The sequence below is a fragment of the Herpailurus yagouaroundi genome, unplaced genomic scaffold, assembly GCF_014898765.1.
Source record: "Herpailurus yagouaroundi ecotype Mexico unplaced genomic scaffold, PumYag 199, whole genome shotgun sequence".
Taxonomy (NCBI): domain Eukaryota; kingdom Metazoa; phylum Chordata; class Mammalia; order Carnivora; family Felidae; genus Herpailurus; species Herpailurus yagouaroundi.
The window spans coordinates 21,765,447-21,781,277 of NW_024412430.1; the positions used below are offsets into that span (position 1 = coordinate 21,765,447).

The window sequence follows — 15,831 nt, forward strand, 5'->3', positions numbered from 1 at the left end:
ACAGCTGCAGGACAGATTCTATTTAAGAAGGAGTTGTTAGGGACACCCAGCAAGAACAGGAGAGGAGGAAAACACAAGGAAACTAGGAGAAAGTCATGTGTCTGGCCCTACGGCTACAGCAACACAACCCAGTCCCTGGTCTGGTCAACACAAAACCTCACTCTAAATGCATAATCACCTCAGTTCCTTTGACTCAATACATCATGTCCAGCTTTCACCAAAAAATCACAAGATGCGCTAAACGGCAAAAAACCATAGTCTTAAGACACAAAGCAAATCACCTCACCCCTGTCAGAACAGCTGAAATCAAAAAGACAAGAAACAACAGGTGTCGCCGAGGATGTGGAGAAAAAGGAACCTTCTTGCACTGCTGGTGGGAATGCAAACTGTGCAACCTCTCTGGAGAACAGCGTGGAGGGTCCTTAAGAAATTAAAAATAGAATTACGTGGTGGCCCGGTAATTCCACTACTGGGTATTTACCTAAAGAAAATGAAAACACTAATTCAAAAAGACACGTCCTGAAGTTTATAGCAGCACTATCAGAAGCAGCCAAGATACAGAAAGCCCAAATGTCCATCGACTGATAAATGGACAAAGAAGATGTGGTGTGTATACACACACACATATACACACACACATACACACACGATGGAATATTACTCAGACATAAAACAAATGAAATCTTGCCATTTGCAACAACATGGATGGAGCTAGAGAGTATAATGTTAAGTATAATAAAAATAAGGCAGAGAAAGACAAATACCATATGATTTCACTCATATGTGGAATTTAAGAAACAAAAGAAATGAACAAAGAATGGGGAGTCCGGGTGGCTCAGTCAGTTAAGCGTCTGACTTCGGCTCAGGTCACGATCTCACAGTTCACGTGTTCGAGCCCCATGTCAGGCTCTGTGCTGAGAGGTCAGAGCCTGGAGCCTGCTTCATGGATTCTCTGTCTTCCTCTCTCTCTGCCCCTCCCCGACTTGTTCTCTCTCTCTCAAAATAAATAAAACATTAAAATAATTAAAAAAAAAAAAACAAGAAGAAGAAAGAGACAAACAAAAAAGGCAGACTCTTAAATACAGAGGACAAACTGATGGTTACCAGAGGGAAGTCTGTCTGTGGGCGAATGGGTGAAACAGGTGAAGGGGGTTGAGGGTACGTTTATCATGATGAGCACTGAGTGATACTCGTGTGCAGAAGAGGATACTTCTGCTCATGTACAGAAGTATTGAGTCATTATATTGTACACCTGAAACTAATATAACAATGTATGTTAATTATACCTCAATTAAAAAATAAAACGTTTTAAAAGTATCAGGACACAGCTCAGCTATAGCACAGAATTTGGAAGTATAAGACAGGAAATTTTTTAAAATTATGATTAATATGTTAGGAGTGCTAATGGAAAAAGTGGAAAACACGCAAGGACAGAAGACAATGTAAGCAGAGAAGTGAACACTCTAAGAACCAAAAGGAAATGATAGAAATAATTAAAAATGGTAACAGAAATGCGGAATGCCTTCGATGGGCTCATTGGTAGACTGCGTGTGGCTAAGAAAAGACTCAGTAAGCTTGAAGTTAGTAACATCTGCTCAGCCTGAAGCATAAAGAGAAAAAAGAATGGAACAAGCAGGGAACAGAATATCCAAGAATATACAGAACAACGGCAGGAAGAGCAAAGTGGGCATGACGAGAACACCAAAAATAAAAGAGAGAGGAAGGAGCAGTGTTTGAAGCAGGAGAAATGTTGGAAGTCATAACGGCTGAGAATTTTCTACAATTAATGGCAGATGTGAAACCACAGATCCAGAAAACTGAGACCACACCAAGTAGGATTAAATACTTGAAAACCATACCTAGACACGTCCCAATCAAACTGCAAAACAGGAGAGGCGATATCCTGACAGAGGCCACATGAGAAAGGTCTACCTCTGGCATGACAGCGTGAAGAGCCCTGAGGACCCAAAACCCAATGAAACGGGTGAAAATTACTGTGAAAAACAACTATTCGAAACCTCTGGAAATGGTTCTAAGAGCAAATAGCAAATGGAGAAACATCTAGCCTAGAAAATCTATGAAAACCTGGCAGGAAAGGCGTGTGCCTGTGATACATGGGCCGAGACCATTCTTCCCTCTACCCCACTGGATCGGCGAGGAGACCTCCCTCAGGAAGGCCGTGGCCAAGGACACAGGAAAGCTGAGTGGGAGCTCTCCCCAGCTTCCAAGCAGAGGGCTTCGTCCAGGAGGAACAGGACGGCAGCCTTTCTCATCCTGCACCAGCTGTCTGTTCCTGATTCTCAGTCTCACGCAAGGGCAGACAAGACATGGGGTGGGGGGGGGGCTCCCTTCTTCCCCTTGGCCCACACTTGCGGAACTGAGGCTGTACCCCAAGCGTAGCACCCTGAAAAGGATGGGGCCCTGATCATCTTTGTCTGGTCTCTTCTACTTAACATTCTACTAGAAGTCCTAGCCAGAGCAATCAAGCAAGAAAAAAAGGGTAACACAGATTGGAAGTGAAGAAAGGAAACTATTCACAGATGACATGATCTCACATGTAGAAAGTTGTAAGGAATCTACTAAAAAGCTATTAGAACTAATAAACCAGCTCAGCAAGGTTGCAGGATACAAGATGAATACACTTGAACTCTATTTCAGTACCGTAGCAATGAACCCTCTGGAAATAAAATTAAGAAAACAATTTCATTTAAAAGAGCATCAAAAAGAATAAATTACTTAGGAATAAACTTAACAAAGGAAGTACAAAACTCTGAAAACTACAGAACACTATTGAAGGAAACATAAAAGATCTTAATAAATGGAAGAAAACCCATGTTCATAGGTCAGAAGACTGCATTTTTCAGATGGCAATACTTCGATTCTACTCATGTACAGATTCAACACAATCCGTATCAGCTGACTTCTCTGTAGGCCTGACAAGCTGATTCTAAAATTCAGATGGAATTCCAGCAGACCAAGAACGGCCAGAAGGATTTTTAAAAAGAAAAACAAAGCGGGAGGGGCACCTGGGTGGCTCAGTCAGTTAAGCGTCCTCCTTCAAATGAGGTCATGATCCCACGGTTCGTGAGTTCGAGCCCCATGTCAGGCTCTGTGCTAAGAGCTCAGAGCCTGGCGCCTGCCTGGGATTCTGTGGCTCCCTCTCTCTCTGCTCCTCCCCCGGCTCGTGCTCTCTCTACTCTCTCAAAAATAATAAACATTAAAAAATATTCGAAAGAAAGAAAGAAAGAAAGAAAGAAAGAAAGAAAAGAAAAGCAAAGCTGGAGGACACATACTTCTTCATTTCAAAACGTACTGCAAAGCACAGTAGTCCAGGCAATGTGAGACCAGCCTAAGGATAAACAGATTGGTGGAACAGAACTGAGTGTCCAGAAATAAATGCATATACTTACAGCTAAGAGCCAAGACCATTTAATAGAAAAAGAGTGGTCTTTTTACAAATAGTGCAGGGACAAATGGAGAGATGCGTGCCAAAAAAAAAAAAAAAAAAAAAAAAAAAAGTTAGATCGTTATCTCACCCTATATGAAGAAATTAACTCAAAATGTATCAAAAACAAAACCGTAAGACCTAAAACCTGCAAAACTCTTAGAAGTTTTGTAGAAGGTAATTTTCATGACCTGGGGTTTGGATCTGGCAAATGATCCTCAGCTATGACAACAAAAGCACAAGTAACAAAATAAAAAACGGATAAACTGGACTCCGTCAAAATTACAAATGTTGGTGCTTCAAAGGACATGATCAAGAAAGTGAAATGTCTACAAAACAGGATAAAGTATTCACCAATCATTTGTCTGTTAAGAGACTTGTATCTAAAATATATAAAAAAACTCTCTTAATAATTAAAAGACACAAAAATTAAAAATAGGCAAAGGGTCCGAACTGACATTCCTCCAAGGAAGACATACACATGACTACCACGCACATGAAAAGATGCTCAACATGACTTTTCATGAGGGAAATGCAGGTCAGACCAGAGAGAGAGAAAGCCTCACACCTGTAAGGATGGTTCGAATCAAAATGCCAGATAATCGCAAGGGCCGGCAAGGGTGATCGGAAACTGGGACCCTCACGCTCTGCTGGTGGGAACGACAGTGGCGTAACCACTGTGGAGACCAGTCCAGCAGTTTCTCAGACAACTGAACATGGAGCCACTGCTCCTAAAAACATGGAAACACATGTCCCCCAGAATCCTGTATAAGAACGTTTATAGTAGAACTATCTGCAGTAGCCAAACATCAGAACCCCAGCGTGTCAGCTGACGCATGGATAAACAACGTGTGGTCTGTCCACACAACAGAATGTTAAACAGACACCGGGGCGGGGGGGGGGGGGGGATGCAAACATTCTAAACCGGCTGCTGGTGGCGCACACGTCTGTGAACGCACCGAAGACCACGGAGTTGTACCCTTGAAATGGGCCAACTGTACCCTTGAAATGGGCCAACTGTAAGGTCTGTGAGTTGTATCTCAGTAAAAGTCGCAGAAAGGAAAGAAGCCAGAGGAGGGAGGTACCTTGTCTGTGGAGGCTCACGGGTAAGAGTCATACTGGGTCCCTCATGAGACACTATGCATGCAAGAAGACAGTGGGGCAAAACATTTGAAGTGCTAAAAGGAAAAGGACCCACCACGTAGGATCCTGGGTCCGGTGAGTTACTCTTTAAAAGTAGAGAAGAAACCTTGTCAGACAAACAAAAGTCTTCCGGCTGTGAGGGGCCGAGGGGGCGCACAGCAGCTTGAAGAGCACATGTCCACGAGTCAGGGTCCCCGCAGCCCTGCCCCTGCCCTCTGCCCTCGACCTGCACGCGGCGCATGGGTGCGGGCAGGCGGTCTCGGAGAAGGGGACCTGGGGACAGCCTGTCAGGCCCAGGGGCAGAGGGCCACGTCTGGAGGGTGGTCTTGGGCAGGACCCCAGCCCCCACTCCTCGCCCTCCAGAACCTGAGTTCAGCAGCCTCCCCCTCAGGAAGGTTCCGTGGGAAGGGCCACACCAGGTGGTGGGGGGATGCATGAGCCCAGAGGAAGAGGGTCCCCAACACCTGACCTGCAGGTGCTGAGAAGGAAGAGGTCAGCCCCAGAGCTGGGAGCGCCTAGGGCTTAGGGGGGCTGTGCCGCTCCCCTGGAGGGAGGCTGTGCCCCTGAGCCCCCCAGGACGAGGCCGCCACCGCCCACCTGGGGAAGGTCCGACTCCGCAGCTCCTTGATGAAGAGCTGGCTGCCGTTCTGGACGGGCTTCACGTCGGGCGTCTGCCCTGGGCCGTGTTTGTGCCAGGCCCGCTTCTTCTTCACTGTGGGGAGACAGGGGCAGATGGCACCCAGCGTGGGCCCTCCCCTCCCCGCACCACAGGGGCCGGGCCCAGAGGGCAGCTGAGGAGCTGTGAACGCTGAGACTCCAGCCTCCGCAGAGGCGGCGCCCCCGATGTCCCCTGGGGGCCACCCACCCACCCCCGGCCCCTGTGACCTCCCACCCTCCTTGGGTCACGGCCCCACCCCTGCCCTGCCCCTCCCACTCCTCTGGCTCAGCCGACCCCAAAGCTGGGGGAGCCCGGGACCCTTCCCATTAGCACCCAGTCCGCTGAGAGCGCGTCAGAGGCACCTACCGGGAGGTCCCACCAAGGGGACGCCTCCCCTCAAGCTTGTCACCTCGCTGCTGCAACGTTTGCTGCCCTAAGCCCACCACTGGGGCAGGAGCAGGCTGGCACTGCCCTCTGTAGCTCCCGCCCTTCCCACACCCCGCCTGTGCCACCTTGTACTCCTGTGTGTCCCCCTCTGACACCGCCACCCTGACCGCTGACTCCAACTCTCCTTTCCTCGTGTGTGCTCCCAGGGCACCGGGCACCCCACCCTGGACTCTTTACACACCACTGTGTGCACACACCCCTAGTGGACTGCGACACATTCGCACACATGTGCACATGCACACACATGTACCTATACACGTACAAGCACACACCCGTGTGCATGCCCACGCAGCGGACACAGAACATTCGTGGGCACACACATGTATACACACATTCACACACCTACTGGACTGACACATTTGCACACACATACATGTGCACAGGTATGCACACACAATCACCCGTCTGCACACCCATGAGGTGCACACAGAACACACATGTGCACACCTTACTTACTGGACTGTGGCGCATTTGTAGATGCATGCATATGCACGCATATGTGCCTTTGGACCCACAAGCGCACACCCATGTGCACACCCATGCAGTGCACACAGTACATGCACGTGCACACACATATACACACACACCTACTGGACTGTGGTGCACTTGCATACATGTGCATGTGCACACATGTGTGTGCACGCACAAGGACATACCCGTGTGCACGCCCACGCAGTGCACCCAGAACATGCACGTGCACACACACATACACACGCACTCACACTCCTACTGGACTGCAAGCCCCTGGAGGGGAGGGAAGCAATTTCCTTGTGGCCCCAGCCTCTGCCCAGGGCAGCCCCTGGTGACTCGGTGAGTGAGGACAGCACTGGCACAGAGACCTGTCCCTGGCAGCTGCTGGGTGGGCTGTGAAACAAGCTGGCCCCATGACAGACATGGGACTAGATCTGAGGGACTGCCAGAGACTAGATCTGAGGGATCCCATCCCTCACAGACAAGGACAGGGAGGGGGCTGCCACCAACGACCCTTGAGCCTGCCTCCAACAATGGTGTGACATTTCCATCGCCCTTGGTTTGCCATGGCCAGGGTGTGAGTGGACGTTATGGAAACCCGGCAAGATCCTGTAGAGGGGGGACTCGAACTGGGGGTTCTGGTGGTGGCCGGAGGCACAGACGAGAGACGGAAGGGCTCCACCACTTGTCCAAGTCTTTCTTGCCCCACCAGCCTGTGACTGTGTGACCTTGGGCAAGTTACTGGGCATCTCTGTGCTGCATCTTTAATAGCGAGGTCCGGGACCCTCATGAGCTACAGGAGGGGAAGGGCGTACGGTGCCCCGTCCACCCCAGGAGCTCTGTGGGGCCCACTGCGCGCACGGCCCCTCCTCTTGGCTAGGCTGCTTGGGCTGAAACCATTTGTTCACAGGGTTCAGTCCCACTCTGGACCCTTGGGCTCTCCCCACACGCCCACGGTGCCTGGCACAGCCCAGCACTAGTGGGCATGCAGGATGTCTGTGAATGGCTGGTCTCCTGGGCACTGCACTGGCACCTCAGTGCCCACCCTCCTCCCTCTGGTTACCCTGGCTCAGGCCTTTTCTTCTCAGCGGTTTGCCAAGTGCGTGCTGAGCAGCCCAGCTCCGCACGGGGGTCACCAAAGCCACAGCTGGCCTGAGAGCCATCCCTGCTTCCTGAAGAGCCAGCAGGCTCAGAGGGAGAGGGTGCTCACAGCCAAGGCAGGGCCTCGGGGGGGGGGGGGGGGACACAACTCTGACGATGGCCCAGGTCACCCTGACTCTGAAACCAGCCTCAATATCATCATCCTTTCTTCTGGGCCCACAGCTGCATCAGGACGTGACCCTGGGCCGCCTCTCATGCCCCGGGCTTTAGACTTTACCAGGTGCCCCCCACTGAAGGGCCTGGGGAGCGAGGGCAGCCGTGCATGGCCACAGAGGAGCGTTGTGGGCCTCGGCGATGGGGCTGCCTCTGGTGGGAGGCGAGCCTGGCTCCCGGCCACTTACCAGGGGTCCCACGCGTCCAGGGATCAAGACAGGGGTGGAAGGGGCAGCCCAGCCCGCACACTGGCCGCCATGGGTGACACCGCAGGTGGGGGAGACCAGCGGGGAGACAGATACCCCAGTGCCGTCTGGGGGGCAGCTGAGGTCGGGAGAAGGGAGGCATTGCGGAGGGGACCCCATGGGGGCCCTTCGAGGTCCCCCCAGGCTGGCACCTGCATCTGCCCCACTCCTCACATCCCAAGGTCTCCCCGGCAGGTGTGCGGAGGCAAGAGGACACAGATGCCTGGCACCAGGGCCCTGGCCCCAGGGGCCGTGTGGGGAAACCAAGCCTCGGAGGGCAGGTGCGGCCGGGTGATGGGGGTGCAGATGTAAAGGGCAGTGGGGGAAGCAGCGGCGCCCCCACACTCCTGCCAGGACCCAGGCCTGGGAAGCAGGGGCTGACCGGGCTGGTGGCCCTCCTGGGCCCTAACTCCGGACTGGGTATCGAGGAGCACCTGGAGGAGGGACTGGCCCACGTGACGCTGTGGCCAGAGCGTGTGGCCAGGATAACAGCCAGACGCGGAACCGCAAGGGAGGCAGGGTGAGCTCTGGGCGCTCCTCGCGCAGCCCTGGCCGGCGGGCTCCCTCCCTCCCCGGGGCCCAGAGGCCACCCCCCCCTCCTCTTGTCATGGCACCCCACCCCCTCTGACAAGGCACCCCGGGACATCCGCCCAGCGGGAGGCTGGAGCGTGGGGGTGCCAGGTGCCCACCCCCCAGGGCAGCACAGCCTCACGGGCACGGGGAGGAGGGGTGTAAGCATCAGGGGAGCAGCCAGAGCTGGACACGCAGTGCAGGGTCAGAGCTGCTGTAAGGGCCGAGCCCCCCACTCCTGGGAGCCCTCCTGACTCCTTGCCAGGCCCCAAATCTGTGTGAATCGGGTATACCTGTGAGTCCCCACCCTCATCTCAGTGCCCACCCCAAACCCACCCAGGGCGCCCCCGGCGCAGCCCACGGGCTTGGGGGGCCCCCTGGGGACATGGGGACAGCGGGAGCCCTCACCATGGAGGGTCTGACTGGAGCAGATGCAGCAAACTGACCAGCGTGTCACGGACAGTGACGAGCTCCGGTCTGGCACGGTCTGGGCACAGACACACCTCAAGTGCAGACTGACGGTGACCAGTGCGCACACTGGTGGGAAGTCCTAGCCTCTGCACCTCTGTCCCTCGTGGACACGTGGCCTCCAGTAGCAACGAGATTTATAAAACACACGTGCACAGGCACACACATGCACACACGTGCAAACACACATGCATATTCTTGTGCGCACACGACACTCATGCACACGTGTGCCCGAGTTCATGCACACACCCACACACGTGGACGCACATGTGAACATTTCTGCGCACATTCATGCACACACATAACATGCATGTGCGCACACACGCAGAGCCAGGGAGGGGCCGCGGTGCCCACATGCCCCGGGGGCTACCTGGCTAGAAGTGCCAGGAAGGGTCGCCCGCACTTGGCTTTCAGCATCGGTACAGGGCCCCCGTACAAGGCAGCTGGGACTCCCCAGCGCAGGGGCAGGGTCTCAGTCAGCAGGCACACATGCCCTCAACAGTGGGTAAGCTCACGGTCAGGGAGAGGGGGTTCCAGGACACACGGTGATGTGGAAGTCACATTGTATGTGAGCACCACCACACACCTCGGCACCCCACTATCGCCCAACTTGAGCCCCGATTCATGGAAGAGCCCCCAGACCACAGGGCCTTGCCCCACCCTCCCTCAGGCCACTCAGCTCTGTTGTGGGGCAGGCGGGGTCTCCTAGCTCCAGTCCTGCTCTGTCCCTGCCCTGCCCCAGGACCACATGGTGTGACCGCCCAGTCCCCACCCTGTTCATCCCCCCAGGCCCTGAGGCCTGGGGCTCATGAGGTGTTGGGAGATGTCAGTTAACCCACAGGGGGACAGTCACCCTCCCACATCTGCCGTAAAGCAGTGACCAGAATGATGTCCAGGTAATCACAGCAGACTGTGAGGGCCAGCTCCTGGGGGACGAGGATAATTCAGGGACCCGGGAACCTTCCTGCTGCTCTCACGCATTGGTGCTTTACTGCGTGATGACCATGTGCCAGGGGCTGGAGAATGAGAGCCCAGCCGATGCAGCCCCACGGCCACCTGGTGACCATGGCACACAGGCCAGAGGTGACCCCACCTGCCTCTCCCAGCTTCCCAAGTGACCAGGGCACAGCCCCCAAGACCGCCAGGGCCAGCCCCACCCCACAGAACAGGGCGCTGGCACCCTCGCTTACCCACGCTGGATCCACAGTAATCACCCCCCAGGAGCTGGGGATCCAGTCTCTGCCTTGTGACTGGACACCAGGAGGGGCGCTCCCTTTGAAGGGGGTGAAAGGCCTCCTGGTGCCTGGGGCCAAATGTGGCCCCCACTCTCCTCCCCCAGTTAACCCAGGGCTCAGGATGACAGGGCTGTCATCAGCTACCCAGCCAGGGTCAGTGTCCAGCCCGCACCTTCTATGAGCACCCACGCCCCCCAGCCCAGGCCAGAAACCTGAGGCCACGTTAATACCCCCATGCCATTTGTCTTGTCCCCAGGCCAGGCCCCTCCCAAGACACCTGCAGACCAGGGCACACCCCCTATGTGGCTCAGCCTCAGAACTCCCCTCCTAGCAGGGACACAGCCCCCCATGGAGCCACCATGGATGAGCCTGCTCCCTAAGGAGCCCCTACAGGATGTGCCACACACCCCCCACAGGACCAGCAGGCAGTTTGAGAAAGGGCCTCTCCCAGCAGAGGGCACTGGAGAAGGGACAGCAGATCCCCCACACAGGCACTCCCAGACCTTGTGTGGTGTTCCCATCTCAGATGGGCCTGGCCCCTCTGAGAGCACAACCTGGGTGGCTTCAGTTGCACCCACGGGCAGGAGCCGATCGGGAGGTCAGTGACAGGTCCACAGGGGCAGGAGCAGGTCGGGAGGGGCAGTGACAGGTCCATAGGGGCAGTGAGCAGGGCCGGCAGTGGTCCCAGGCACCAGTGTGCAACTACCCAGGGCGTTCACCCAGAAAGCCAGGCCAGGGCGAGTGCAAACTGAGGGTCAGCAGCACAGCCCCTACTTACGGGTAGACTTCCCGTGGGTTTTCTCGCAGTTGGGGCAGTGGTATATGTCGATGTCTGGGGCCTCCTCCTCTTCCACTCCCACACAGCTGAAACAGAAGAAACACAGATGTGGCCAGCATTCAATGCCTCAAGTACTTGCCCAGCAGAACTTCAGGCAACTCCTGCTCAGCCCACAGGAGGGGCCCGCAGTGGTGTGAGTGCAGACGGAGCAGAGCATGTGTGAGGACAGTGGCCCACAAGGACAGGACAGGGGAAGAGGAGGAGGAAGGAGGCAGGGGCAAGGACAGTCTTGCTATGCATGACCAGCGCACACAGAGGGACCAGGCCGCCCAACAGGCCTGCCTGCCTGAGGCCACCGCTATCCTGTCACCTAGAACCAGAGAGGCCAAGGGTGTCTCGGAGGTGGGCTGCCCCCACCACTTCACCGGGGGCAGCTCGGGGCTATGGGTTAGGCCCCTCCTGACCCCATGGGGGGCTCCTGTCCCAGGGGGTGGTACTACAGCGCTGGGACAACGGAGTATCAAAAGAATGAAGTTGAATCCCTACCTCACACCATATAAAAAATTAACTAAACATGGATCAACAACCTAAATACAAGGCCTAACACTGTAAAGCTCTAAGAAGAGGACATGGTACACCCTCATGACCATGGATTTGGTCATGGATTCCTAAATAGGACACCAAAAACACAAGCAACAAAACAAAAAATAAACTGGGTATCATCAAAATGTAGAACTCTCGTGCATTAAAGGTCACTACAAAGACAGTAAAAAGGTAACATAAAGAATGGGAGAAAGTATTTGCAAAGTACTAGCGTCCAAAAGGCACAATGAGCTTTACAGCTCATCAACAAAAGGAACCACAAATCAACTATTAAACGGGCAAAGGGCCTGAACAGGCATTTCTCCAAAGGTGAGATGCAAACGGCCCACAAGCTCAGGAAAGACGCTCATCATCCTTAGTCATCTAAAGTCACCGGAATGTGCATCAAAACCATGAGATGCGACCCACACCCATGAGAATGGCTACAATTTTCACAAGAATAAAACACGGGGAAGACAGCAAGTGCCGGTGGGGATGTGGTAAAATGAGAACCCTCTTGCATCGCTGGCGACGATATAAAGATGGCACAGCATCTATGGAAGTGGTTTGATGGTCCCCCAAAAGGTTACACACAGAATTATGAGAGGCCCCAGCAATCCCACTCCTGAGTCTGTGCCCCAAAGACCTGGGAATGGGGACTCCAACACCAATGTTCACAGCAGTACTGATCCCAATGGCCAAAATGTCCATCAGCTGATGAATCGATGGCACGTATGGCACGTCCACATGACGGAGCAGTACTCAGCCCTGAAAAGGAAGGGGTGCTGGCACCTGCTGCAGCATGGGTGAACCCCAGAAACTCAAGCAGAGTGAAAGAAGCCAGACACAGAAGGTCATGTGTGGGACGACTCCATCCGTATGCAGTGCTCGGAGGAGGTAGAGGACCGACCAGCGGAGCCAGAGGCTGGGGGTGGGGAATGGGCAGTGACGGTTCAGTGGACATGGGGTCCATTTTTGGGGTCAAATATTTTGCAACTGGGTGGAGGCAATGTCTGCACAACACGGGGAAGGTACTAAATGCCACTAAAGCGTTCACTTTAAAATGGTTAAGTTTCACGTTATGTGAATTTTATGTCAATCAAAAAGACAACGGACCTGCCTGTGCCCATGTCATCGGTCACCACCGTCACCCAGCCATCACTAAGGCTGGCTGAGCGCTCCCTCTGTACCGGGCAGCATCGAGGACTGTACTGGACGCGTGCGACCCCGTGGTGGCGATGACCATTACTCACCCCATCACGAGGAGGAGCCCGGGTGCTCCAGGTAAGGCTGCTGCCCAGACCCCAAGCGCCCCCTCACTGTGGCCCCTGCCCCCTGGCCCAGGGGGGCGCTCCACGCACCAGACCCTCCGCAGCCACTGCAGCCCCCAGGGCCCTAGACACTGCCTGCCACAGCTGCCACGGGCCACCATCCCGGGAGCAGAGCCTGAGCCCAGAAAGGCCCTGGCAAATGATTTTGAACACATGGAGTCCACTCTTCACCTCAGAACACAAATGGAGCTGAAGTCCCCGTGGCCTAAAGAGTCGGTGTAAAAGACAAACCTGTCCAGAGAGGCTATGAGGGTGCGTTTGTCTGCTCGCTTTCTAAACAAACAAACAACAAACACGAAGCAAATCGGAGAGGACACTGCCGAGCTGAGAGAGAGCTCCAAGCCCACGGCAAACTTTGAAGTCCTAACTACAGAAAACACCTGCAGCAAATACGCAGTGTCCCTACCTGCCCGCCAGGAACCATGCAGGAGGCGCATTTCCCCAGTGGAAGAACACGTCTGCGGCCCACTAACCACCAGGAGAGGGGGGAGCGAGACCCACATTACCGGGTCAGCCACCCGGCAGATGCACCAGACCAGACACTCTGATCTGGAAACACTGCAGGCGGGGGGCACCCTGGGGACAGCAAACAGCCAGATCACCCCTGGTCTGTCTCCACAGCCCACCCTGCCCACCAGTGCCCCAGTGAGCGACGGCACATCTCCCACGCTGTCCCCACCCCCTATCGGCAGCCAGCTCCCTCCTGTGCCTCAGACCCACCTTGGCGGCCCGGCAGCTCACTTGGCCCCCTCCCCCGGGAGCGGGAGCTCTGCACCCCGGACCCTGGGTCAGCTGGCCTCAGTGTGCTCATCCATCGACCAGAGATCACACTGGTGTGAGGCCAGCAGGGGCTGGGCAACGGCACGGCTGGGCACGTGGTGAGCCCCCATCACCCGCACCCTCTAGCAGTTGCGCGCTTGAGCAAGAGGCAGAGCCCTGCAGACATTCAGGTCCCGTTGGGTCTAGAAACTGGACCCCAAACCCACACCCATGTGCACATCCCACGTCCACACCTTATGTCTACTTGCCAATTCTACACCCTGCATCCACACCCAGAGTCCACACCCCAGGTCTATGCCCTGACTCTACATCCTTTATCCACACCCAGAGCCACACCTCATGGCCAAACCCCACATCCACACCGCGTGTCCACACCTGGAGTCCCTGCCCTGAGTCCACACTGCTCTAGGCTGCCTGCCACTGGCAGCTCCTGGAACAGACAGATGTCCAGGATGGCCATGGGTACCTAGGTCCCATCACGTACTCCTGCCTGGCCACAAGACTCTAGGGACACACAAGGAGCCCACCATGCACACAGGATGTCTGAGGTCAGATCAAACTCAGCCACACAGACGGGGGCCCTTTCATTGGTCAGGGGTCAGGTGCACGGTGGAAGGGGGCTCCACCCTAGCTCTAAGAGAGCAGAGGGAATGGGGGCTGACTTCAGCATACCTTAACCTCCCCAACCCAATCACCACCTGCTGGTCCCACGTGTCCAGAAGCCCCATCATGCCCTGGAAGGGCCATGGCATGAACCACATGACAGGAGGGGGAGCTGAGGCCCAGGGGTCACAAATGTGCGTGCCAACACCCCTTTCCAGCCCTGGGGGCTCCTTTTTTACCACACCACCACTTAGGGGTGCTGGTCAACCTGAGCCCAGATGGGCTGGCCATCTGCTGCCCTGCACAGGGAGGCCAGACCAAAAGGGAGAGTGGGGGGTGGGGGGGTGGGTCCCTTGTTCCACCCAAGACACCTCGGGGCTGCCTCTCACCTGGGAGGGCCACCCAGGGCCTGGACCCAGGGCAGGTGCTGCGGCCACAGCCAAGGCCTCTCCCCTAATGGGTGATGCCAGCAACTCCCCCACGACTGGCATGTGCCACCAACCGGGCCCTGACACCTGTGCCTGTAACCCTGACAAGGGCCACCTGAGTGTGGAAACCAAGGTCCCAGAGCCAGCCCCCTGGCTGTGTGTGTGCGCGCGAGGCCACACCTCCTAACTCTGGTGTCTCAGGGTCCTAGGACCCCACAGTCAGTGTGTACTGCCCAGCAGCAGTTCTCCTGAAACAGCTCGCCTACTTTATTACCCCAAAGTTAGGGCTTCCCCAGTACCTCCCGAGAAATTACTGGGGAAATCACCCCAAAATCTAAAAGAACAACAGCTGTGGACAAGCTACAAGCATTTTCCCCGCCAGCAGCAAAGATGTGGAGTCTGGAGGAGACTCCCTAGGGCCCAGGCCCCGGGTGTGTGCCTTCAAATCTCCTTAGGTGAGCAATCCTCATGTTAAAGGCAAAACAGAAGCAACCACCTCATTAACCTGCCCTGCCCAAGGCGAGATTCAGCCGGCAGGTGGTCCGAGAGGTCTGTGGGAAGAAAACCCCCAACATGCACACGCCTGAAGGTGGGCTCCACACCACGTCCTCTGTAGCACCCCCCACCCCCACCCTGTAAGGGCCCCCTGATTCGGAGATCACCTCCCTGTGGAGACGGCTACTGGCTCAGGACAAGAGCTGGGCGCCCAAGGACTTCGCTGGGCGGATGTGGGGGCTCGGCTTGCCCGCCGCCCCTCCGTCCTGCCGCGCGTCTGAAGGGGACGCCTGAGGCCTCGCCTGACCCTGCCCGTGTGGGTGCTCGTGCAGAGCTGCAGCGGACAGAGGCTCAGGAGGGCCTGGTGTGCCAAGGGGGGGTGAGGAGACACCTGACTCCGGCTTCTCCACCAAAGGTGGGCATGAGAAGCGGGCACTAGAGCCTCCCCATGCTCCAGCCCCAAGCAGGGGTTCAAAGTTACCGGCTGAGGTCCAGGGACGGATTCGGGACAAGGGGTGTGGATAAGCTGAGAGCCGGTCTGCTGTGTCCCGTCCCCACACTGCGCTCACATGGCATCTGTACAAGGCAGTCCGACGGGACACTGGCCCTGCGGAGACTGTGACCTCGGAAAGTCTGTGAGGCTGGGAGCTGTGAACCAAGTGAGAGCAGCTGTGGTGCCTGGGGGAGCAGGGAAGAGGGCACAGAGGGATAGAGAGGGGGGAGGGGGGGAAAGGGGGAAGGACACTGGGGAAGGGAGGGAGGGGAGGGAGGAGGAGAGAAGGGAGGGAGAAGGGGGTGGCAGGGGGAGGGGAGGGGAAGGGGGAGTGGGAGGGGAGAG

The 15,831-nt window shown here is 55.8% G+C and overlaps 1 protein-coding gene across 1 annotated transcript in view; it reads right to left on the reverse strand.

Annotated features, from left to right (window-relative positions):
- PHF2 (PHD finger protein 2) overlaps window positions 1-15,831 on the reverse strand; it is a 75,605-nt gene that overhangs the window by 29,992 nt on the left and 29,782 nt on the right. Inside the window, exons 2-3 of the mRNA XM_040449270.1 lie at window positions 10,775-10,860; window positions 5,186-5,300 (exon numbers count right to left, since the gene is read on the reverse strand). Of these exons, the coding sequence (XP_040305204.1) occupies window positions 5,186-5,300; window positions 10,775-10,860 (201 nt within the window). The remainder of the gene's footprint in view (window positions 1-5,185; window positions 5,301-10,774; window positions 10,861-15,831) is intronic.